At 41.6% G+C, this 23054-nt stretch overlaps 1 protein-coding gene across 1 annotated transcript in view; it reads left to right on the top strand.

Annotated features, from left to right (window-relative positions):
- E2f7 (E2F transcription factor 7) overlaps positions 1–22788 on the top strand; it is a 35234-nt gene extending 12446 nt beyond the window's left edge. Inside the window, exons 3-12 of the mRNA XM_013020627.1 lie at positions 1109–1277; positions 6165–6455; positions 7935–8093; positions 9492–9626; positions 15239–15424; positions 16102–16174; positions 18605–19085; positions 20840–21095; positions 21635–22056; positions 22618–22788. Coding sequence (XP_012876081.1) covers positions 1109–1277; positions 6165–6455; positions 7935–8093; positions 9492–9626; positions 15239–15424; positions 16102–16174; positions 18605–19085; positions 20840–21095; positions 21635–22056; positions 22618–22788 — 2343 coding nt within the window. The remainder of the gene's footprint in view (positions 1–1108; positions 1278–6164; positions 6456–7934; positions 8094–9491; positions 9627–15238; positions 15425–16101; positions 16175–18604; positions 19086–20839; positions 21096–21634; positions 22057–22617) is intronic.
- The last annotated feature ends 266 nt before the right edge of the window (positions 22789–23054 follow it).

The following is a 23054-nucleotide window of genomic DNA, read 5'->3' as shown; positions in this document are numbered from 1 at the left end:
TACCACTTGAGCCACAGCGCCACTTCCGACTTTTTTCTTTTTGCTTATGTGGTGCTGAGGAATCAAACCCAGGGCCTCGTGCATGCAAGGCAAGCACTCTACCACTGAGCCACCTTCCCAGCCCAATGCTTTTGAGGTTTTTATGAGCAGCCTTCATTGATGAAGCTTTCTCCGATTTCTAGTTCTCTTAGGGTATTTTTGAAAACCATAGATGAGTGTTAGATTTATCAAATGCTTTTTCTGAATCTGTTGGGATAATAATCTCCCTTCTTGAATCTGTTTATTAAAATTGTTTGCTTTCTTCACTTGAGTGAAGCCTTTTTCAAATGTGGGCTGATGAGACAGGATGCTAGACTACTTACAATAAGAAAGAGAAAGGAGGAATATGATTTACAGGCCTTTGTCCAGTTTCATCAACCTTTGGTCATTTGTAAAATATACAAATTAGCAAACACCATGCAGGTCAGTGCATCTCAGATTTTCATGTCAAGAACAATAAACCATGATGTTATAGGCCTGAGATTCTGCATCTCAAACAAGCTTCTAGTAGTGCTTATCAACAACCATACTAGCAAGGGTGTATCATCTATACATGACATATTTTTAAAATTTTTAACCAATAGAAGGAGCCTCTTATAGCAAAGAAGAAGAAAAAAACCTCAGACCAGAAGAAACAATAAATCATTAAGAACATCAAATTACAAATGTATTTAACACGAATCTTGGGTGATAGGATGGTATAAATGGAATACGTGTCTCCTGTACTCCCTTTCCAACTTGTCTGTACCCATCGTTTCAATTTTTCCATTAGGATGTTTTTCTTTTTGTTGGTCGTGGGGCTTGAACTTTGGGCCTGGGCGCTGTCCCTGAGCTCTTTAGCTCAAGGAGAGCACTCTACCACTTGAGCCACAGCACCACTTCCAGTTTTCTGGTAGTTAATTGGAGATAAGGGTCTCAGGGACATTCTTGCCTGGGCTGGCTTTGAACTGTGATCCTAAGATCTCAGCCTCCTGAGTGGTTATGATTACAGGCCTGAGCCACTGGTGCCCGGCTCCATTAGGATGTTAACCATGACATATCCCTCCTCTCTTCTGTCTGCCCTCTGTAGCTTGATGCTGTTGGGGACAGTGCTGTGGATGAATTTGAAAAGCAGAGGCCAAGCCGAAAACAGAAAAGTTTAGGACTGCTGTGCCAGAAGTTTCTAGCTCGCTATCCAAGTTATCCCTTGTCAACAGAGAAAACAACCATCTCCCTAGATGAAGTTGCTGTCAGTCTTGGTATGTATCACCACAGTACCTGGAGGCCTGTCTCCAGTGATAGTGGGAAACTGGTTTCCTGAGGCAGGTAAAGTCCTTCAGAGTGGGGCCTCCCACAGGGGAGGACAGGGAGCAGCCAGAGATGTTTGCATCATCATCAAGTGTCTCCTCTGTGCACAGAATTCCAGAAAGCCTCCTAGATCTGGGAGAACAGGCTTTTTTAACCTTAAATAAAAACATTTTGCACTGGGGTGTTAGTGACTCCCACTGTAATCCTAGTTACTTAGGGACTGAGACCTGGAGAATCCCAGTTGAATGCCAAACAAGCTTTCTGGTGAATGGTGAATGGTCAAGATGACTTGTACTCATAAATGGACATGTTGAACCAATTCCCCTTTGTGCTTATAGAGACTTTGAAAAAAAATTTTTAAGGTGTCTGAGATTCTGTCCCAATTAACCAGCAAAATGCTGGAATGGAGTGATGGCTCAAGTGGTAATTTGCTACCTTTGAGCATAAGTAAGAGCATAAGGCCTTGAGTTCAAGCTCCAGCACAACACACATGTTGTATACAGTATTCATATAATTAATATATATTTTATGTGCATGTTTATGTGTCTATATAGGTATCTATACATATATCTATGTATATATTTGTAATAGGAAATATTTTTGAGCTTTAGATTATAAAATGTCCCATTTTAAAATTCTCCTTCACCCTCACCATAAGATAAATGTAATCCCATCACTTGGGAGGCTGTGGCAGGAAGATCATGAATTTGAGGCCACCCTGGGCTTCCTAATGAGACTGTCTCACTAAAAACAAAATACAGATATCTTGCTTTTAATTTTTTAATAATGTTTGTAAGAGTTTATAACTGATGTTATTTTATTTTAAAGCATGATTTGAGAGCAAGGTTTGTTTGAAGTCCATACCATGATATTCACATAAAGCCTGTTAAATGAGAAAAAAGCGTATCTGCACATTATTCATACAGCTTAAATCTTATAACAACGAAGGGCAAGAGCGTTCACATGACAGGAGTATGTGTAATGTCTGATGAGCGTACTGCTGTAAAAAAATACATGTGTGTGCGTATATACATACATACAAATAAATATAAAATATAGATAGATTCAGCTGCTTCAGAATAGAGACCCCTAGTGGACATTAACTGCGGTTGACAATCATTAAGCAAAGATGTCACAATATTCTCTTAAATCATAAGAAGCATTTACATATATGGAGGGGGAGGTGAAGAGACCAGCTTAAGTAGATGATAAATATTTTTTGTTTCTTAGTTTTCTTCTTTCCATAGATCAGAACATGTGCCTTGGGACATAGGCGATTGTTGATCTGAACTATTCAAGCTCATAACTAAGAAGATGATTTGGGTTGTTGGAAACTGAGATAATTAGGAAAAAGTGGGTTGTGGTAGGAATATCATATCATAGGCCGATTTGGGGGTCAATGGGGCTTGATTTTTTTTCAAGTGCAACTCTTAAATTTATATATCGTAAATCTTTCAAAAAGGTAATTGACCAGAAAAAAAAATTAACCTATTATTGACTGTAACAAAGGGACCATAGTACCTACCTTGCAGAGACATCGCCAAGTTGGACATAATCAGAATGGCATGCCTAACTCCATATCTGAGGCATGGATTGGCAGTGAGCCTTTCAGAAACATGAGCTGAAATGTTCTGATTGACTCTGAAAAACCTCTTCATACCTGGCATGGATAATAACTTAGTTCTTATTAGATTCTTCCCCTTCACCCCAATCCCCAGCTGTCTAGTCAGGCTCTGTATATAAGAAAAGGTAGAATATTGTGGCTAGGGAAACATTATAGAACCCAAAGTTTAATGAAATAATCTGGAATAGCTGACAAATCCAACAGGGAAGGGAGGGAAGGCACAGTGGGGAGCCTGTTAAGGTTCTGGGTCCTAGAAACCAGTGGTAGAGAAAATGAGGATAACAGATCATCCAGCATTCATAAAGCCTATTCCACATCTCTAAATTCTCCATCCAGGAGTCTTGCGCTGATGTCACTACAGAAGACAGAAGTTTAGATGTTGGAAGGATAGATCACAGGTCCTAGGGAAGACAGAAGAACAAACTCATACTTTCATCTGGGCTACAGATTAATTCTTAGAGTTCCACATTACAGTACCTGGAGCAGAATTCCGGAGAGTTTTTTTTTAATTGTGAAAATACTGTACAGAGAGGTTACAATTACATGGGCAAGATAATGAGTACATTTCTTATCAAGCATTGTAGCCTCTTCCTTTGTTTCCCCTTCCCATCCAGAAAGTTTTTATAGCTTCCCAATGCGCCAGACCTGTCATCTCTCCATGGGAGCTTGAAAAATGAAGTCCTTTCCTAGTAGTTTCATTGGTGACCATCTCCTGGGATTGAGTCTCCCTTCTATCTCAAGGTTACAAGCTGTTAAGACCATAGGATATGTAGAGCTTCATATTGCCTGATTTCTCAGATTCTGGTGTATATAAGCTTGACATTGATATTATGGGTAAGAATTTAAAGAACAGAGGGCAACTTTAGTAAGTGGAAAATAACACAACAACAGTTAAAACTCTGTAAGGTGGAAAATTCAGGTGACTAAGCCAGGCAAGCAGCTGCTACTTTGGCTCTCACCAGAACCACATACTAGGAACCATGGTACATATTAAAGATCATCTAACTCAAATGCTCAGAATCTATGATTTCCTCTTCCAAGGGATATCTAGCAACTAGATGGAGACTTAATCGCTTGCTAGCAAATACCTAATAACAAAACACTGGGGCATATGGCTGGCCCTGGGGTGTCTCAGTTGCATTCACATGACATTTCTAATGGGAAGGTTTATAGAATGTTACACTCTAAACAAGATGTGGTAAGATATTTAAACGGCTGAAATGAAGAACCAGGCTTTTCTAGACAAGGGGATACTGACTGCCCCTGCCAGCACCTTGCAATGGACAGCTGGTACTGAAGCCTGAGATTTAGAGGGCTGAGAGCTTGGGCCATGAGGCTTTCAGAACATGAACTGAAATGTTCTGCTAGACCATGAAGTTCCTCTTCCTGACTGTGCTAAAAACGGCCTTGCCACCCCAGGGTTTTCCTTGTAATAGGAGTCTTTCTCATATTCTATCTTTGAAGAGCCAAAAGCTGCATTCACCAAGTCTGCCCTGATTCTATAACAGTTCTTAGCTGTTAGGAAAAAGAAAGAGGACATCTTTGTTGCTGGGCAGGTTTTCTGGAGACGTTTGTTGTGGACCCTTAGGCTAGAACAAAGGAATCTGTGGGCCTGAGGGCATATTGCACAATAAAGTCACTGACAGATTGGGGGGGTGGGGGAGGTGGGTATGGCCCTGGGGCTTAAACTCAAAGCCTGTCCACTGTCTCTGAGCTTTTTTGCCCTAGACTAATGCTCTACCACTTGAGCCACAATTTCACGTCCAACTTTGTGGTAGTTAATTAAAAAGCCCACAGACTTTTCTGCTCAGGTGGCAGTGAACTGTGATCCTCAGATCTCAGCCTCCTGAGTGGCTAGTTTCATAGGTGTGAGCCATCAGCACCTGACCAAACAGGTTTTTATCTAGTCCGATATCTTACATTAGCAGGGATTTTAGGCATCTCTAATGCCATGTAAAATATTTAGATTAAAATTAATACACTAGGGGAACTTTGACATTCGTTTTCATCTTATGAGGTAAGCACTAAGGCACAAAAAGGCTAAGTAACTTCCCAGGATCACACAACCAGTAATAAGGGGTAGATCAAGGATTCAAATCAGGCAGTTTTACTCATATCCCTCCCACACTTCACCACCATAACTACTTCTGATGTTTGGTAGACAGCTCATGCTCCCAAGGTACTTGTAGAGATGGGGAAGTGGGGAGGGAACTGATGACTGTCACAGTCATTCTGTATCAGTCTTTGTGCTTCACTGATGGGATGTTTGTTAGCATATGGAGAGTGAGAACACCGGGAGAAGGGTCAGGACCACGTAGAGCAAGAGGACACTGGAGGGAGACTTGTGCTTTTTCCAAGTCTGGCTATAGCTTCCTCCAGCAACTCCAGCCCAAGCCCTTGAACCATTTTTGTTTTATTGTTCATTTTTTTGTTTGTTTGGTGTTGATGGTTGATGGTACTGGGATTTATACTGCCCCTCATGCTTGCTAGACATGTGCTGTACCACTTGAGCCACACACCCCAGCTCTTTTTGCCAACCCTTCAACCATGATCCTACAGATCTCTACCTCCCAAGTGATCCTACAGACCTCTACCTCCCAAGTAGCTGAGATTATAGGTGTGAGTACCTGACCTGGTCATGCCCTTATATCTTGAGTTTCTAGCTCAAAATAGGAAGCAATGATTAAGAGAGCCTGATAAAATTCTTTGTATCATTCAAAGTTCAAGAAAGGATGATATTGTCCAATGATGAAGTGCCAATTATTAGACCTTAGTTCTCATTTTGCAAAATTAGGCATACAGGTCACACTCAACCACCCATTCATCCTGTGTCATTATTATGCATATTGTGGCATATATCCTGTGGCATATTAGTATGCATATCACTTGATACTACCAATTTGAATATGCTGAAATACTTAGAATATACCTTGTTGACCTAATAGGTATCAAGAGCAGATGCTATGCAGATGAACTATGGCCATCTCAAGACTGGGTCTACTTGAAAGTTGGATCCCAAGAGTAAATAAAGAAAAATAATTTCCATTGTTTAAATCTGATACATTGAATTCATTGAGCATCCACAAATTGCTTGGCATTACATTCTACAAAGTAGTTAATAGAAAAGTCTAGGGTCAAGGATAAAAAGTCCAATCCAAGGATATTCAAAAGTGTACATCTGTGTGTTGTCTGTTGGCCTATGTTTCCCAAACAGGTGTGGAGAGGAGACGTATCTATGATATTGTAAATGTGCTGGAGTCGCTACATCTGGTCAGCAGAGTCGCCAAGAATCGGTATGGCTGGCACGGTCGGCACAGCCTGCCCAAAACCCTGAAGACTCTCCAGAGACTAGGAGAGGAACAAAAATATGAAGAGCAGATGGCCTACCTCCAACAGAAGGAGCTGGATCTGATGGATTTTAAAGTTGGAGAACGTAGAAAAGATGGCTATTCTGATTCTCAAGATCAACAGTTACTGGATTTCTCTGAGCCCGACTGTGCTTCCTGTGAGTCTGTTATGACCTTGTGCATAATAGCAAAGAGAGTGATGGTCTCTTCTGAAGATCTTCACTATTAAGATATAAAGTGCCGGACTCACAAGCCTAGAGGGAGATGTCCTATCATTCTGTCTATTCAAGAAAGGAAGCCAGATGGCTGCACAAATAGGCCATCCACTTGACCTTGTGCAAACCTTGCCTAGTAGCAACTCTCTTGGTGTTTGGTGTGTTTGAATTGTAGATCACTAACAGAGCTCCCATCTATAATGGGACTACTCAGTACTCCCCCCTCTCTCTCTTTCTCTCTCTCTCTCTCTCTCTGTCTCTTTCTCTCTTTCTCTTTCCTTTTTGGAGTGTGTGTGTGTTTGTGTGCCAGTACAAGGCTTGAACTCAGGGCCTATGTGCTGTCACTTTGACTCAAGACAGGAGCTCTACCACTTGGGCCATAGCTCTGTTTCTGGCTTTTCAGTGGTTATTTGGAGGTAAGCAGCTCAGACTTTTCCTGCCCAGGCTGGCTTTAAACCCGGATCCTCCAGTCTCTGTCTCCTGAGTAGCTAGAATTATAGGTATGAGTCACTGGCACCTGATAATGCTGTTTTCTTTTCTTCACTGATGAAGTTATCTTTGCAAAGAATTATATTTAATTATTATGCAGTAGATTAGGTAAAAATCCCCTGGAACAGAAAGTGTTTATTAGAAAAACTAACAGGATTTGTTTTTTAATTTATATTGTGTTGTTCCTCCCCATAACTAGTATCTTCCTCTTCGCATTTTAGCCAGTGATGATCAGCATCCTTGCCCTCCTCCTCGTTGCTCAGATAACAAAGTACAAGCATCAACTCACATTGTAATTGCAAATCTTAGAAGTACAAAGAAGGGTGACATTAGAGTCCCATGGGCTCATGCCTTTTATTTCCAACCCACAAGGCAGGGAAGGTAGCCATCTGTTGTAAATGGTTTACCTGCAATCCATGGAAGCTTACTTCTAATCCTTTCCTGTTTATATAGAGCTTATTTGTGCACCTAGTTTTGACAAAAATTGGGAGACGCGGGCATCCATTATGTTAGTATATCTAGATATAGTGAGCACAGAGAACAACTATGGCATTTTTGCCTTTGGGAAGAGAGTTAATGTCCTGGGGGGCGAAGGGGAAGGACACCTTATCTCTGACCTCTCTTTTCATCTGTCCATATTAATCTTCTCCAAAAATTTGCTTTAGGAAAACTTACGTGTGGATTCTATTATATATGTAAGTGTGGCATGTGAGGAGCAATTTAAAATGTGCGTGTAAGAATTTAGGCTTGCTGCAGAGTAATTTTATGAGCCATAAGATTTGCTTAAATGAGCTGATTTGTGTGATGGGTGTCCAGTAAGTTTCTGCCTAGAGCATATGCTGTTGGAGTTAGAAGGTTCTGGAAACTAAGGACAGTTTTTCTTAGGGTAAACCCTTTGGTTTGATTGTTGTTGTTGTTTCTTTCCCTTCTCAGCATCTGCTAACAGTAGAAAAGATAAGTCCCTGAGAATCATGAGCCAGAAGTTCGTCATGTTGTTCCTGGTCTCCAAAACCAGAATTGTTACTCTGGATGTAGCTGCCAAGATACTAATAGAAGAGAGCCAAGATACTCCAGATCACAATAAATTTAAAAGTAAGAATCTTTATATCTTTATATCCCACAAAAAGGGTGGGATTTCATGTGATGATACTTTTGGTCTCTTAAGATTATGAGGAGACATGTATATATATTTATTTTTGAGAAAAATACTCTCCTTCCTGGGCTGATAAAGGTCCATTAGTGCTGTTGGGAGGTCAGTCACCTGTTCGAAATCCCTTTACACTGCTGCCTGAGGGCCTTTTCTGAATGGTTCTAGTGAACAGGAAAGTGGACAGTGAGAACAGAATACCATGCTGAGAACTGCAGTCAGGGAGGGGATGTGGTTCTTTGCATTTCTCTTTCGTAATGCTGCATCCAAGACAGAATATCTGAGTTTTCTTTCCCCTTTTCTCCCCCACCCCCTGCTTACTCTTCTGAAGGGTGGAGATGAAAGTTGTCTGCAGGTAAGAACCAGAGAACCGATGAGGATTGGGTGGTGGGACATGGCTGCTGGACAGAAAGATAGCCTCCAAGTGTCGCCTGTGCATTCCCTTTTTCTGTGAAGCTAGGATCCTGTGCCAGTTCCCTGGGCCCCTGGTGGGAAGCCATGTGCTCATTCTTAGCTGCTTTGATTTCTGGCTGGAATAATAGCTAGGTTGAAATGGCTCGATAAAAACTCAGCCCTGGCAGGGTTAGGAGAAAAGCTTAATGTTTCTGGACAATTACCCAAACTCCTTTGCTTCATCTGAGCCCTGAGGTCAAATGTGTTTCCTCTCAATCAATTTTTTTGAATAGAGATTTCTTGGATAGAAAAAAAATATGTCATTGTCCGGCCTATCTTACTATATTACCACCCCCTTTGGGTTTTCTCTCACGTGTGTATGCAGTCTTCCAAGATGGCTGAGATGCCCTCCCATCCTGCCCTGCTGGATGGCCAGAAGGTCAGCATTTCAGGTGTGGAGCTGATATTATTAAGCACATGACCTTGAGTCTTTGGCATCTTTGTGTCCAGTGAGTGTGCCCTTGCTGAGGGTCCTTGGGGAATCCTTGTTATTTTTACAGGCCAGCTGTCTATGAGGCAGGTGCCGCAGCCTCCTGCAGAGAGCAGCTCAGGACAAGGCTTGGATGTGCCACACATCCGAATTTCATTTATTAAGCTTTTCATCTCAGTCCATTTTTCCCCCCTTGGTGTTTTTTGCAATCACAGTGCTCTTTGCTTTCTTGTCAGAGGTGCGAAGTTGTAGAGAGGGAAGGACAAACTGACCTTCCATTACTATGTGTCTTGAGAAACATCAGCTGCATAAATCTTCGGTGGTTTTGTGACAGAGCCATTGGTCTCTTCCCCACCCCTCTGGAGGTTCATGTGGTGACCAAGAAATGTGTTCTGTCACATCAACTCAAGGTACTAATGTCACAGGTGGCACAACTGTAATTGCCTTTTATATCTTCAAGCAAAGGTACGACGCCTCTATGACATAGCCAACGTTCTGACCAGCTTGGCTCTGATAAAGAAAGTCCACGTAACAGAGGAACGAGGACGTAAACCAGCCTTCAAATGGATCGGGCCTGTGGATTTCAGTTCCAGTGGTAAGGAGGTGTGGTTTTGCCAGGGATCTAGTTTACTTACCAATGACTAATTCCTTTTCCAGATTATAAATTGACTACACAGTGAGATCTGCTCTCTTTTCCTGTAATCCATGTCACACACAACATTAGATGAGCACCATCACTTGTGCAGCAATGATCATTATTCTAAATGCCATGGGCTTGGGTCATCCATAGTAAGAAAGGAAACATGAGGCTTTGTAACAGATTTTCTGACACTTTCGAATTGTGATTGTTTCTTCATTAGCAGAATAAAACATTGTTTTCAGAGACGTACCAAATAATGTAAAAATTACATCTATTACTGTCACAAAACTAGTAAGTGGTTAGATTGCTTCTAAATATAGCATGGATGTAATGAACACTCATTCTGTAATTTATTTAAAAGGTTAGAAATACCACAATTTTACTGAACTGGAGTGAAAGAGGGTACTCATTTCACAGGTAATATCTGGGCCATCAGGCACTAGAGCTCTACAGCAGGGACTTCACAGATAGCTGTGCTGCCTGGGAAAAAGCCATTACGGTTATTTTTAAATTACCCTTTCAATTTTGGCATTAGTGGTAGAAATTCATGCCACTTAATTCAGCCTTATAAAAGATACCATTCTCTACCTCTTTAGTAACACTGACTGGATGAGATCACTTAAAATCAAGTGTAACTAATTCAATGCAGCAAGTATTTACTGAGTCTGGACTGGGTGCCGATAGCTATGCTATATGCATTGGGAAATTTAAGGTGTATGTGACGCAGTTCCTGCCTGCATGAAAGGTTCAGTTTTGCCATGTTCTGCTTCTCTACCTTGGTTTCTGTGGTTCTTTTCACCCATGAAGCCTTCTTTTTTTTTTTTTTTTCACCTTTAAAAAAAAAGGTTATGTTTCACTTAGAGACAGGCAGACATTATGAGAAATGTGTCATTACAATATTGGGGCAAATATATCATTGTATAAACATTAATAAATTAACTTACGCAAACAATTACTGCCACAAAGTCACGGCACAGTATGTATGTATGTATGTATGTATATACACACATATATATACATACATATATATACATATACATATATATATATATATACATATACATATATGGCATAGGACTATTCTCTGCTTTCAAGATCTGGCCCAAATATCTACTCCTTCATAATTTTCCACCACCCAGTGCAAAATGTATCTGAGCTGAGCCAGCACATGTTGTATTATGTTGTTACACATGATGGCCTTGATAGGTAGGATGCCCTTGCCTTCTATCTTCTACTACCCCCATGGTACCTGGAACCTTGCTTACTTCTTTTGCTTTAGTTGGCTGATGAGCTTTTGAAGGTACATAATTCCCACAAGTTTAAAAGTGAAGAGTTAAGTAGTAAAGTAGTAAGTCAGGGTGGCACTGCATAGGTAGAAATTGAGAGAAGATACAGATTTAAGTTCTGATGGACTGCTAGGTACTGGAAAAATGAAAGAATAGTGTGTTTTTCAACAAATGTGTCAAGCCAGGTGCTAGTGACTCACAGCTATAGTCCTAGCTGCTCTGGAGGCTGAGATTTGAATCATGGTTCGAAGCCAGCCCAGGCTGGCTTTTGAAGAGTCCATGAGACTCTTATTTCCAATTAACCACAAAGCAAAAGCCAGTAGTAGAACTGTGGCTCAAGGGGTAGAGCTCTATTCTTGAGCAAAAACGCTAAAGTACATGCCCAGGCCCTGAGTTCAAACCCTACTACCGGCACAAAACAAAGAACTAATACATCTATGGTAGCAATATCAGGCATCCTGATTCAAGTGCACAGCTTAACTTAGGATAATGAGATAAAGTATAATCAGCTTAAGGTATAATCATTTTTGGAAAGCTTCAGAATATGTGAGCCATAAAATTTGTACTATATAAAAGAGAAGTGATGAGGAATCTTTGAAGTCAGGAGATTAAAAGAGGAAAAAGACTAATGTGGAGGTTCCATTGGAAAAATATTAAGATCTCTGGAAAGTGAGCTGGTGTTGAAAATACAAGAAGTTCATATATTTGCATGTGAACAGCAAAGAGGGTTTGGGGCCATTCTGAGCACCATTTTTCTCAACCATTTAGAAACCAAGTTTCCTTTACCTATTGTCTTGTTTTGCTGCTGATATTGTCATCAATAAAGCAACCAGGTTTGGAACTTTAGGATGTTTAATTTAGTCGTTTCCATGGTAAAAATTCATAAATGTCTCATCCCTCTTCTTCCTTCCAGCATGGTACAGTTTATCATACATGTTTGTTTTTTAACAACTCTCAATGTGTCACTGGAATACAACAGATAGCATGAAATTGTTCTATGTGTTTTACTGTTACGTATTTTTACAAGGTCTATAGTTGATTTTTGATTCTGATTAAGGCAATTCTTTAAAGCAGTTCTTTATTAAAGAGAAATATTATCTACCTATTTAGTTACTATTTCCAATATTCACTGGAAATTATTATTAAGCCTTCCCTTTCTGTAGGTGTAAGCTTCCAGCTAATATCGTTTTTCTTCTGCTTGAAAGACTTTCACATTTCTTTTAGTGAAAGTCTGACAGGGATGAATTCTTCTGACTATTGTATGTCTGAAAACATTTTTTGAAAGGTATTTTCACCGGGTGTAGGGGTCTAGGTTAAAGAGTTTTTAACTCCTTTCTTTCTTCATTACTTTCATTTTTACTTTTTTTATTTTCCTTTGCTAGGATGGAATCCAAGGCCTCACAAAGTTATCAGCTGTTTCTTCAGTTTCCTGTTTTCTTATCTCTGTCCTTTACAGTTATATTTGATTGCTTGCAATTGTCTCACAAATCACTGATCTTTTCCTTTTCTTTCTTTTTTTTTTTTTTTGTTTTGTTTTGTTGGCCAGTCCTGGGGCTTGAACTTTGAGCTGCATTTGCTCAAGCCTAGCACTGAACCAGTTAAGCCACAGCGCCACTACCAGCTTTTTCTGTGTATATGGTACTAGTGAATTGAACCCAGGGCTTTATGCATGCTAGGCAAGCACTCTACCACTAAGCCACATTACCACCCCTGATCTTTTCTTTATTCAGTTTTTTTTTTTTCTGTTTCACTTTTATTCATTTATCTTGCAGTTTCTTCAGATTTACCGTTCTTTTAGTGTGGTGTGTGTGTGTGTGTGTGTGTGTGTGTGATGTGTATGTGTGTGTGTGGTGTGCATGTGTGTATATGCACTAGTAGTGAGGCTTTAACTCTGGGCCTTTTTACTCTTGCTCAGCTTTATTCACTGAAAATTGGAGCTCTACCATTTAAGCTATACCTCCATGTCTAGCTTTTTGCTGGTTAATTGGAGATAAGAATCTCTCCAAGGGGGAGGGGGGAGGCTGGGAAGGGATGTGAAGGGTAAACAAAGGAGGAGGCTGCAATGCTTGGTAAGAAATGTACGCATTATCCCGCCCATGTAATTGTAACCCCTCTGTACAGTATGTTCACAAATAAAATAAAATTAAAAAAAAAAGAATCTCTCCAATTTGTTTGCCTGGGCTGGCTTCAATCTGAGACTTCTCAGATCTCCACCTCCTAGGTAGGTAGGATTATAGGTGTGAGCCACCAGGGCCCAGCTCATTCATTCTTTTAATGTCAATTGGCCATTAATCCCATATCTTATATATTTTACATCTTCAATCTTTTTGTTTTTTTACCTCCAAGAGTTTGATTTGGGTTTTTATATTTTTCATATCTCTTTACACTAACACATTCTAGCTTCTTGAAAGTGTACATTTCTATAACTTTTAAAGTGCTGATCTACTGTACTGTCATCTTTGCCACATTTGAGTTGACTTCTATTGATTTTTTTCTTCCTCATTGTAGGGTATTGACCTAGTTCTTTATGTCCCTGGTAATTGTTCATTGTATGCTGGACACTGAGAATTATACAATGTTAGATGCTGGACATTTCTATAAAGATTGTTCTTAAGTTTATTTATATATGGGGGTGCAGTAAAATTACTTGGAAACAGTGATCCTTTGGGATCTTAATTATATGCTTTTATGAGCAGAACCCTGTCAGCAGTGAATCATCAGTACATTTTCCCACAACCAAGACAATATCATTTTCATCCACTAAACAAACATTTACTCTGAACTTTGAGGCATATCAACTCTAGCTGGCATTAATCCTGTATGAGTTGCTAACTTTTTCTCTTTATTCTTTTTTTTTTTTTTTTTTGGGTCCGGTCGTGGGGCCTGAACTCTGGGCCTGGACGCTGTCCCTCAGCTCTTCAGCTCAAGGCTAGCGCTCTACCACTTGAGCCACAGTACCACTTCCGGCTTTTTTCTGTTTGCTTATGTGGTGCTGAGGAATCAAACCCAGGGCCTCGAGCATTCAAGGCAAGCGCTCTACCACTGAGCCACCTTCCCAGCCCTTTACTCTTTTTGAGTGTTTCTTTTGCTGACCACTGGGTAGCTCACTTGCATCAATACAAATACTCAAGGGGACTCTCTGTGGACCCCTACATTTGTCTGTCTTACTGTCCATTAGTCTGCTTGTCCTGGTTTTCCAGGTTCCTCTGCCCCATCCTCAACTTAGGGATACTGTACCTCTAGACTTGTATACCCCAACTCCAGGCAATAGATTAGGACAACCATGGAGCTCACTTCATTTTATCTTTAAGGAATCACAGTCCTTCCTGTTCTGATGCCCAATGTCTTAAGAACCATTGTTTTATACTCTTCATCATTGTTTTAGTTGGCTTGGGAGGGAGAGCTCATGAAACTGGCTGGACTTATTTTCTACTTTGGGGTTTTATCATATCTGATTTTCTGAAGGGATCGTTTATTGAGCCTTTGCTATACAAAAAGAAAGAAAGGGGGAAAAAGCATAAAGATTTTTTTTGTTTCAGTTTTAAGGTTACATTATCCCAAAAAATGTAACTTTTCAGTGTATTGTCAGCTTTATACTTAAAATATGCATGCTTTCAGCTTAAGAAAAAGAATAGTAGGAATGACATCTGGACGGCAGGGCTGGCTGCCTTCGTCTGCCTGGAAATTCTGGCTTGGCTTCACATAGGCTCCTTTTAAGCACAGTGGCCTTCAAGCCCATCATTCTGATAGCTTTACCATTGTGTACATTTCGTCTGTACTGTCTGCTGACCTCATTCCTTTGGTCACTTTAGTAACTGGGCTTCCTATTGCATCAAAAAAAAATTACTAAAGCATCACAGAATATAGAGATTCTTCTGCTTGTTGCCCTAGTGCTTCGCCTAAGAGGCTGGCCTCGATCTTGAAAGTGAATCTCAAAATATGCATGTTGGGCTAAGCATGGTCAGGTTTTCTTTTGATACCCTCTGCCCCAACAGAGTATTAAAATGTCAGGCTGCTCTAATTTGGGTTGAAGAACATCTTGCTCTACTTTTGTGGTAGTTAGAACATTTTGGAATATATACACAAATTCATTCTTACCTTTCAACCATCTACTAACTTAACAAAACTAGGTACCTCAAAAGGAATTGGAGTTTGAGATAGTTTTTCACATGTGGGGTAACTCTATTCCAATGACAGATTCAAAGTCAATGCTTACAAAGACTAAATAGTAGCCTGGATTCTAGCTATCTAACAACACAATCAATTCTCTCCTTTACTCAGATGAAGAACTTGCAGATGTCTCTGCATCTGTCTTACCAGAACTGAAAAGACAAACATTTAGTAAGCTTCAAGTTGGTGCGAAGCAGAGGCTGGCTCGCTATGGCTCCTTGAACACAGTTCAAACTTCTGAGAAGGTACAGAGAAAAGGGAACTCGGAACCCAGCAGCCCCTACAGAGAAAACCAAGGTACCTGCCTTTGTTTAATCTGTGGAATCTATCAATCACCAGGAATAGTAGTCCTGTCCATGTACTGGCATAAAAGCAATAATTCATTTGGATGCTGGTGGCTGATGCCTATAATCCTAACTACTCAAGAGGATTCTAGTTGGAAGCCAAGCCCAGCAGAAAAGTCCATGAGACTTTTATCTCCAATTCACCAGCAAAAAGCTGAGTTCACGCACCAGTACTGGCACAAAAATAAAACAACAAAATAAATAAATACAATGATATTTCCCTAGGTCCCACCTGTTTTCCTGAAAGTCTCTTTTTCACTGGCCTGAAGTAAAGCAATTATTGGAAGCCAAGACGACGCTGACTTCACAGTGTGTGTACATGGCCCCATGCCTGAAACTGATCCAGTCAGCCTTGATCAACTGGCTCACCATAGTTGGTCTGTTGAATATAGCACAGAAACTCAACAGACTTACCAACAACACTTGTTTCATTTTCTTTCTAATTTCTTAAAATGAGACCTGAATTCAACATTAATAGCAAGCATCTGGAAATTTCTCTTCAAATCAAAATCAGAAGAGATTTGAGGTAGTCTTATGATCCAGCAGCTATGAATAATGAGTTATGCGATATATAACTGGCATGTACAAATCTCTTCCTATATTTGTTAAACCTTCATTTTTGATTTATAGGACCAGGTGGCTACTCCCTAGAAATTGGAAGTCTAGCAGCTATCTACAAACAGCAGATAGAAGGCAATTCACAGTAAGTAGCCTTTGATAACTTGAAATACATACTTTTCTATTTACTAGTGTTAATTTTTACTAAGTTAAAATGCCATCTATCAAAAGGTGAAATTTAAGTTGCTTTTGTTTTTAAATTCTGATGATAAATTCTTGTGCCAGAAAATATCATGAGGGACACAAAAATATAACAACTTTATCTCCCACATTGTAATAGCTTATAGGGTGCAAGGCAGTACAAGTCATCACTGACAACCTTGAGAAATGTAATCTTTTTTTTTGTCAGTCATGGGGCTTGAACTCTGGCCTGGGGGCTATCTCTGAGCTCTTCAGCTCAAGGTGAGCACTCTACTACTTGAGCCCTAGCACCATTTCCAGTTTTCTGGTGGTTAATTGTAGATAAGAATCTCACAGACTTTCCGGCCTGGGCTGGTTTTAAACCACAACCCTCAGATCTCAGCTTCCTGAGTAGCTAGGATTACAGGCAGGAGCCACCAGCACTCAGCTGAGAAATGTCATGGATCATCTTAATGTCATGGATCACTTTGTCATTCTTATTGCTAATTTTGCTCACCAGGAACTGTGCAGGTGTCTTTAAACTACCTGACTGTAGCAGTCTTTTCTGAGGCTGGCATGGGTGTCTTCATTTCACAGAGAGGAAACTAAAGAGGTAAAGTAAGGAGAGAGTAGGGTTGAAGGTCCATGGTCTTCTTTGATTCCCAGAAGAAAGAGATTTGAAAGAACACAGATTTTGGGGCTTCTACTCAGGAGAAAATTCTCCTTCTGATTGGATAAGTCTTCAGAAACTTCATTGACAAGGGCTGTCATTGTAACAAAATATATTCATGGGGCAAGAGAGGTAAAGTCGCTTGCCCAAATTCACATTGCTGATAAGTGGCAGAACTCAGGGACACAAATTAATTTGAAGGAAAACACAGAAAATGCAGAAGAAACACTGAAGAGGGAATGAAAGGGGGATTTTTGGAGGGGGAATGGTTTGGGTTTGGTTTTAGTTTTGTTTCTTCAGCAGTTACTGGGGTTTAAACTTATGCTTGAGTTCTGTTATTATTCTTCGCATAGAATCTCATATTTTTTACCTGGGCCAATCTAGACTGTGATCCTCCTATTGGTGCCTGCTATATAGCGGGAATACCAGGTACACACAATCACACCCAGTTTTTACACCCCACTTTTTACATGGTCTGGCCTCAAACTGTAATTCACATGATCGCTTTTCATGTAACTGGGATTAAAGGCATGAGCCACTGTGCCCAGCCAGAAAGGTTTATAATGATCAAGCTAGGAAGAAACCTGTGACTTAGGGTCAGGGAGGAGAAAACAAAAGACTGGTTTGTTTGGCTGCCATGATTTATCCAAATAGGATAGTAAAGGGAAATAGTTATAAGGTGATTTTAGATACTGCATTTGCATTCATGACATGGTAAATAAATATCACAGGGTCACTGAAGAAGATCTTGCTAGCATGAAGCAGGTAGGATTGGAAGCAGAAAAGAGCTCCTGGGGAGCAGATCACAGAAAAGGGCATTTGTGGTGGTTCTTCCTGCTCTGCTGCTGTGCAGATCTAAGCCAGGTCAGCTGGAGACAGAAAGCAAGGGAAATCAGTGTAAGACAGTGAGTCAGGAAGAGTTTCTCAAGTAGACAGGAGTCAGAAAGAACATGAGGGTCAGGTGATGGTGACACTGCTAGTGGAAAGGAGATTGAAGAGGGATGGCTGAGGTTGGGCCATGGATGACGTGGTCTGTGGGGTCTCACATAGCTGAATAATAGCAATTCCTGGCGAGGGAGGCTGTGGTTTGAGAGATGGACTCAACTCTGCAGTCCCTGCATCAGAATCTGGTCCAGTCTCTTATCCAACCCAAGCTCACCCACAGCGACTGAGAGCAGAGCTTTGTCATCTGACAGAGATGGAGATGTGAAGCAAAATGATTGCTAAAATGATTACAATATTATGCTCATCATTGAAGTATCTCTGTGCCTGGTAAGAAGGTGAACACTTGATAATGAATTAAACATTAGTTATAGAAGAAGGGCCAATGTTTTCTGTTATCTGAGAGTCCCAACAGCTTTTCCACACCATTGCTTCTACCCCATCCTTAACCATCCAGCTAAGAAATACCTGCCCCAGCCCTGGGATTAACAAATTCCTGCTAAAGGAGGACCTGTGAACTATAGCCTGAGGGCTATCTTAAGAAAGCTGAGTTGTGCCGGGCACCAGTGGCTCGAGATTGTAATCCTAGCTGCTTCGGAGGCTGAGATCTGAGGATCGTAATCCAAAGCCAACCCAGGCCAGAAGGTCCATGACTGGGGCAAGAAAGAAGGAAAGAAAGAAAGAAAGGAAGGAAGAAAGAAAAAGAAAGAGAGAAAAGAAAGAGTCAGGAACTGGTAGAATGTGTAACTTAACAGTACTCACTATGTTTGGTTTTTATTACAGGGGGAAAGCCAGTAAGAGAGCGGTACCTCCGGCAAGCAGTGTGGACCCTGCCTTCCCTGGCGACTCAGAATGTTGTGTTAATCCTTCAGCTCATCAAGTATTGTCAGTTGCTCAAATAGACTTGCAGGCATTCTCTATGCAGACTGGTCAGAACGGACAAGGAAGCCTCCCTCTCCTTTCTACAGCATCTGAGGCAGAGAATCTGAAGCCAGCTTTGCTTGCTGGCCAGCCTGTAGTGTATGTGCCCTCTGCCTCACTGCTCATGCTGTGTGGGAATCTCCAGGAGGGATCAGCCTCAGGACCGCTGTCAGAGAGGGATGTCAAGAGCTTGGAAGTCATGGCCAGAGCAGAGTTACCATTGACATCCTCGACGCAGAAGCGCCTCTGTGAGGAGCGGAAGCCCCAGGAAGAGGATGAGCCTGCCAGTAAAAGACAAAGTCAGGAATTTGAAGACAATCCCTTGTCCCTTGTCATGCCCAAGGTAAGGATGTGTGGGTGGCTACGCCTGGTGATGGCCCATGAGTTCTGAGCTTCTTTTTTGCTATTGTTGTTTGTTTCTTTGAGACCAGGATGAACCCTGGAACCAAAACTTGCCTGGAATTCACTAGGTAACTACAGTGGCCTTGGAACTTGCTCCTCTTGCCTTAGCCACACTTGCTGAGATTATATGTGTGTGCCACCTGCCCAGTTCAGTCCTGAGCTTAATGAAGATAAACAGATATGAATAAGTGACAAGAGAGTATGTTAATTAAACACTGGACTGGCTTTCCCAAAAATTGTGCCATAAAATAGAATTGGAAGACATGGTTTTTAATCAGGAACACACAAAATGCCATTAGTATAAAAAAAGAGAAAAAAAATCCATTAACTTAGTGGTAACACTGCTGTGTGTATGATTCTTTGCAGCTCTTTTTGTGTGGGTTTTTTTTTGGTGGTGGTGGTGGTGGTCCTGGGCTCTGTTCCTGAGCTCTTTTGCTCAAGGGTAGCATTCTACCACTTTGAGCCACAGCACCACTTCCTGATTTCTAGTGGTGAATGGAGATAAGAGTCTCACAGACTTTCCTGCCCACACTGGCTTCAAATGGTGGTTCTCAGAGCTCAGCCTCCTGAGTAATTAGGATTACATGTGTGAGCTACCTGGCAAAGATGAAGTTTTTAAGATGTAGCTTTTCCCAGGGATACTCAAAGGCCCTTGTGAGGAGAGAATCCTACACTAAGTTTTAAATCCTACTCATTCCTTTGTCTTTCTCCTATGTAAGACATCACATGCTTTGCTGCGCGGGACTGCATTTATATTTCCTAAATTCACTTTCTTTGTAAAACAGTAGGAGTAAGAGCTTAGTGACATACAGACGAGCTCTTTTAAGGAAATGTTAATTTGCTTTCTTGTTTCATTCAAACCTTGACTGAGAGGCATATCTTCCCAGGCTAGGCTGTTGGTCTAAGAGTCAGCATTCTGGGAACTTAATATCAAAATATCACTCGGCTTGTATATTTTTTAAGAAAAAAAAATATAGTTGGGAATCTGAAATAATTACCACAGCCCAGAATGCAGCTGAGTGCAGTTCAGAATGTGGTACTATTGGTTGACCACCAGCATTCCCAGTTCCCTAGCTACCAAGCAAGCAGAACAAAAGTACAAACCATCCACCTCTTCCTTAGTAGCCAGGCCAGGGTGAAAGGTTTCTGACCAGTAGGACTGTCAGAAAACAGTGGTGCTGTCTTTACAGCCGTTTGCATGAGTCATTGCACAGGTGGCAGTCATTCCTTAAGAACTTGACGCTCAGGGCCTTGATCTTGCCACAGTAAATTCTTCTAATTTTCTAGATACCCTAGGGGTGCAGATCAGAAGTGAGAGACCGGTCAGCATTATGTCCTAAACAATCAAGAGAGCTTTGAACTCATCCACAGTTCTTAGAAGGTGTCCCAAATACTGCATCACCAGCACCCTTTGTATGTTCCCAGCTCCAAAACTTATTTTCATAGTCTGAACAACATCGCCAGGTTTGCAGTTTCTAGTGTGTCAATACTTAGCGATTGTAAGCCTGAGGATACACGTTGCGTGACTTTCGTAATTGTGCTGTTGCTCAGAAAGAGCAACATTTACAAATCAGCATCACCCATGGCTGGGTTTTATCTTTTTATGTATGGTGAAGTATTTTAATAAGGGCTGTTCTTACGTGGACTCCTGGGATTTATGCTTGCTTCTCTGCTTTCCGGTTTGGTTGTGCTTAGAAACCCTCAGATTCCACAGACCTTGACTCTTTGAAGAGCATGGGGAGCAAAGGATTCACACCCCTGGAAGACCTTCCTGTGATTGCTCAGTTCCCCGCTACAGAAGGCATTTCAGGAAGGGCTGGTGCAAACTCCTCTACTTCCTCTGAATGTGAAAATCCTTTGAGAAACACAGACCCTGAAAACCTCTCAAAAGAAAGTGAAAGTGCCAAAGAGTCCCCCTCCTTGCAGTATCTCTACGTTCAGTCACCAGCCGGTAAGTTGGTATCACCCTGTCTCAGAGTCCCTGTAATACTTAGATCACAATGAGACGTGACACAATTGGCCACATTAAATGTGGCCAAGCCCCAGTGGCTCAGGCCTCTAGTCCTAGCTCCTCAGGAGATTAAGATCTGAAAATCATGTTTCAAAGCCAGTCAGGACAGGAAAGTCCATGAGACTCTTAGCTCCAAGTAACTGGCAAAAAGCCAGAAGTAGAGCTATGGCTTAAGTGGTAGAGCCTTGCACAACAAAGCTAAGGGACAATGCTCCAGCACACACACAAAAGAACCCTCCACAGGAATCAATCACATGGTCATGGAGGTAAATACGAGGGTACCATCTACCCTGTAATGTGAAGGAGAAGGAGCCTTGTGGGCTGAAAGCACAGAAAGGAGGGGTTTGATCTGGTCGCGTGGGAGAAGGTTCTATCATTTGTTGGTATGTCTGGTCTCCCATTGGAATAAGTTGCCAGGAGAATTGTGAATGAGATCTTTATGTTGCACTCACGTTCACGTTCTTCTGCTTCTGTTCCAGGATTAAATGGTTTCAATGTGCTCTTACCCGGCAGTCAAACCCCACATGTCGTGGGACCATCCTCAGGTCAGCTGCCGTCCTTCAGTGTTCCTTGCATGGTCCTTCCGTCTCCAACCCTGGGCCCGTTTCCTGTTCTCTATTCTCCTGCAATGCCAGGATCTGTTTCATCTGCTTCCGGCACTCTCCCAAACACAGGACCTGTCAATTTCAGCTTGCCTGGCCTTGGATCCACAGCTCATCTTCTCATCAGCCCTCCAGCCCTGGTTAATCAAAAGTCATCCGGGCTCCCACCTGCAGACCCTCAGCTTCAGGGTCAGCCCTCACTGACCCAGAGTCCAGTGGTGTCAAGGTCAAACAGCAGCATCCAGTCTGAGTCATCTACCTACACAGGACATCCAGTCTCTGTAGTGAAACCAGAACAGGTGAGGCCTGAAGGCTGCATCCCTGTGCACTGAGAAGTACCTGCCTCCTGTTCACTTACCTGTTACATGACTATAGGACAGAGGTATTTAATATTTAACATTTGACCACAGAGGGTGAGTATTAGCAGATAAGCTAAAAGGACCACACGTATAAGAGTTTCTGTTTGTTTTACATGCTCTTAAAGTCCTTCATAAAGATTTAATTCTGACAGCCCTCGGAGTGTGATATTTATACTGGAATTGGGTATTTATTTCTACCATTCTGTCACACAGATGGGATATATCGGTTAGTTGATTTGCCCACGTTCGCACAGCTACTGATGAGAGCCCAGATCCTGGCCTCTAGACTATTGTTGCATTTGTAACCACCTTTCTGTCCACAAAATCAACATGAATTTGACTCAATGGTGTTAAAACATAGGAAGACAGATGGGATAGTGTAATAGGAAAGCCAAAAGACACACACCTGCACGGGGCCAGAATATCAGAGCCATCATAGATGTCCTACTCAGACCCTGAGATGGGTGGATTTCACTTCTGGTTTTTGCTCTCTTTATTTAGTCCCCTGCTCCGGTGACACCCAAGAGCATCCGCTGTACACATCAGGAGGCATTTTTCAAGACCCCTGGCAGCCTTGGAGACCCCATCCTTAAGAGAAGAGAAAAGAACCAGTCTCGAAACAACAGCTCAGCCCAGAGGAGACTAGAAATCCCCAGCAGTGGGCCTGACTAAGCTGATGCTCCGGCAGGTGGCGGTCGGATGTCAACCACACGGTCCTCAGCTTGTATGCTTGCTCTCTCTTTTATCCACCAGTTCTACTAACTTCCCAACATCATGAATCGTCTGTTTTCCTGAAAAATCATGATTCTTAATTATGTATGGAATACCCGCTAGAGTTCAGCCTCGGTCTGGTGTCACAGGGACAGCGCTGGCTGACCGGTGTGGTTTAGATTCCAGAATTGGACTGTTGGCAATAGATCTGAACAGGTAGCTGGAGC

The sequence above is a fragment of the Dipodomys ordii genome, unplaced genomic scaffold, assembly GCF_000151885.1.
Source record: "Dipodomys ordii isolate 6190 unplaced genomic scaffold, Dord_2.0 Scaffold3, whole genome shotgun sequence".
Taxonomy (NCBI): Eukaryota; Metazoa; Chordata; class Mammalia; order Rodentia; family Heteromyidae; genus Dipodomys; species Dipodomys ordii.
Note: the sequence above shows the minus strand (reverse complement) of the source record. Positions and strands in the feature narration are given on the sequence as shown.